This window comes from Melanostigma gelatinosum (assembly GCF_949748355.1).
Source record: "Melanostigma gelatinosum genome assembly, chromosome: 16".
NCBI lineage: Eukaryota > Metazoa > Chordata > Actinopteri > Perciformes > Zoarcidae > Melanostigma > Melanostigma gelatinosum.
In genome coordinates, this window is record NC_136649.1 from 24507434 (window position 1) to 24509933 (window position 2500).

At 50.4% G+C, this 2500-nt stretch overlaps 1 protein-coding gene across 1 annotated transcript in view; it reads right to left on the minus strand.

The window, feature by feature from the left end:
* Positions 1-1953: 1953 nt before the first annotated feature.
* Positions 1954-2500, minus strand: part of foxa1 (forkhead box A1) — a gene marked incomplete at both ends in the record, with an annotated part of 2989 nt that continues 2442 nt past the window's right edge. Inside the window, one exon of the mRNA XM_079286948.1 lies at positions 1954-2500. This exon is cut by the window's right edge and continues 599 nt beyond it. Coding sequence (XP_079143074.1) covers positions 1954-2500 — 547 coding nt within the window.

A 2500-nucleotide genomic window follows, 5' to 3' on the forward strand; every position in this document is an offset into this window, starting at 1 on the left:
GGAGGAAGAGTAGGAGGAAAAGGATGAAGAGGGGGAGGAGGAAGAGGAAGAGGAGGAGGAAAAGGAGGAAGAGGAGGAAGAGGAAGAAGAGGAGGAAGAGGAGGAGGAGGAGGAGGAGGAGGAGGAAGAGGAAGAGGAAGAGGAGGAGGTGGAGGAGGAGGAAGAGGAAGAGGAGGAAGAGGAGGAGGAAGAGGAAGAGGAAGCAGAGGAGGAGCAGGAAGAGGAGGAGGAAGAGTAGGAAGAGGAAGAGGAGGAAGAGGAGGAAAAGGAGGAAGAGGAGGAAGAGGAAGAAGAGGAGGAAGAGGAAGAGGAGGAAGAGGAGGAGGAGGAAGAGGAAGAGGAGGAGGCAGAGGAGGAGGAGGAGGAAGAGGAAGAGGAAGAGGAAGAAGAGGAGGAGGCGGAGGAGGAGGAGGAGGAGGAGGAGGAAGAGGAAGAGGAAGAGGGGGAAGAGGAGGAGGAAGAGGAGGAAAAGTAGGAGGAAAAGGAGGAAGAGGAGGAGGAGGAAGAGGAAGAGGAGGAGGAAAAGGAGGAAGAGGAAGAAGAGGAGGAAGAGGAGGAGGAGGAGGAGGAAGAAGAGGAAGAGGAGGAGGAGGAGGAGGAGGAGGAGGAGGAAGAGGAAGAGGATGAGGAGGAGGAGGAGGAGGAGGAAGAAGAGGAAGAGGAGGAGGAAGAAGAGGAAGAGGAGGAGGAAGAGGAAGAGGAGGAAGAGGAGGAAGAACATGCAGCAAATTCAAAAACCAACAAACACACAATGAGGACGAGCCGGAGGTCTTCATCAAAACCTTCCTTCCTGTTCCAGAAGTTTTTAAAGAAGAAGAAGAGGAAGAAGAGGAAGAGGAAGAGGAAGAGGAAGAAGACCTGCCGCTTCATGCACATGAAGAACAATTAATAATCAATAATCAGTGATGGACAGAAGAGTTGATCAGGAAGTGATTCTCCTTTTACACACGAGTGAGACTCCAAACAAAGATGGTTTTATAATAACAATAACAATCACAATAATAATAGTCATCCTCTGCTGTGTGGTCAGTTCGTATCTTAATGTTATTAGTATTAATACTATTACTATAATAATATGTACATATATATTAATAATAATTAATAATAATTTTATTGGATCAATACATTAAAATGATCAAACTGAGGTTTAATCAGAAATCTTCCCGGATACAGACGACACACAGCCGCTCCCCTTTGAAGCAGAAGCCTTTGATCTGTGTGGGGTTCTCACTCTGAGGGTCGCAACCCTTCGGGAGGTCAGCGGAGAGGCAGACGAGGTCGTGGGAGAAATGAATCCTCGTCATATTTATTTCTGATCAAAGTCATCAACCTGCGCCCGGGGCCCCCTGAAGGCCCTCTGAGGGGCCTCTGAGGGGCCTCAGCACATTAATAATGTAAAAAATAAACAAACAATCTTCGTTTTAATTTAATTTATTCTTCTTTTATTTAATTAAGATTTTAAAATGACCTGAAGAAACAGGAAGCATCAGCAAAGTAAAACCAACGCAGTGTAGAAATGAACCGCTCCTTCAGATCAGAAGACCGGATCCACCGGTTGGGGACCACGTTCAATTTTAAAATCTAATTTCCCCTAAAAAAAGTATTTATAGTGAAGCTGCAGCCTTTAGGGCCCTTGAGGGTCCGCTGAAGGATTCCCAGTAAACCGGTTTACAAACAAACCAGTTCGGTTTTCTGGGTGTTCATTTAGGTCCAGATGTTTTTAACAGGGAGTCCGACTACCTTTAAGACCTCCGTGTTTGGGACCTGGTGTGTAAAAGGAGAACTCAGACCTGGGATCAGTTTTTGAGCATTAAACACGTCTCTTTGAGTCCTGGTTTTGAGTCACAGTGCAGGAGTTCAGGTCAGTCGATCCAGTTCAGCCTCATCACAGTCTAGACAGGAAGTCCAGGAACGGCTGCATGCAGAGAGTCAGAGTCCAGGAGGAGCAGGGTACTAGGAGGTGTTGAGGAGCGGTCTTGGATAGACCCCCTGGTAGTAGGAGGCCTCCAGGTGGTCCACGGTCCTCCCTCCGAGGCCGGACGCCCCACCACTGGCGCCGTAGGAGGAGTACTGCAGTGCCTCGTAGGCCTTCAGGTCCAGTTTGTGTTGCTGCTCCGAGGACGACATTAAGTTATTGATGGAGAACGGGTGGTTGAAGGAGTAGTGGGGGTCTCCTTTCAGGTGCAGCTGCGACTCGTGCGCCATGGAGTGGGGGGGTAACGACAGGGAGGACAGCAGCTGGGAGCCAGACACCTTCAGGTCCAGACCACCGGGAGGCGAGGATGCCTGGCTGGAGGAGGCGAGGGAGTCCAGGAGTCCAGGAGGTTTGAGGGGGTCCCCACAGGGGGACCTTCCTCCTCCTCCAGGCTCCTTCCTGCCGTCAGACTTTGGCGGCGGCTGCATCGTCTTCTTCTCGCACTTGAACCTCTTCTGGCGCCGCAGGTAGCAGCCGTTCTCGAACATGTTGCCGGAGTCCGGGTGCAGGGTCCAGTACGAGCCC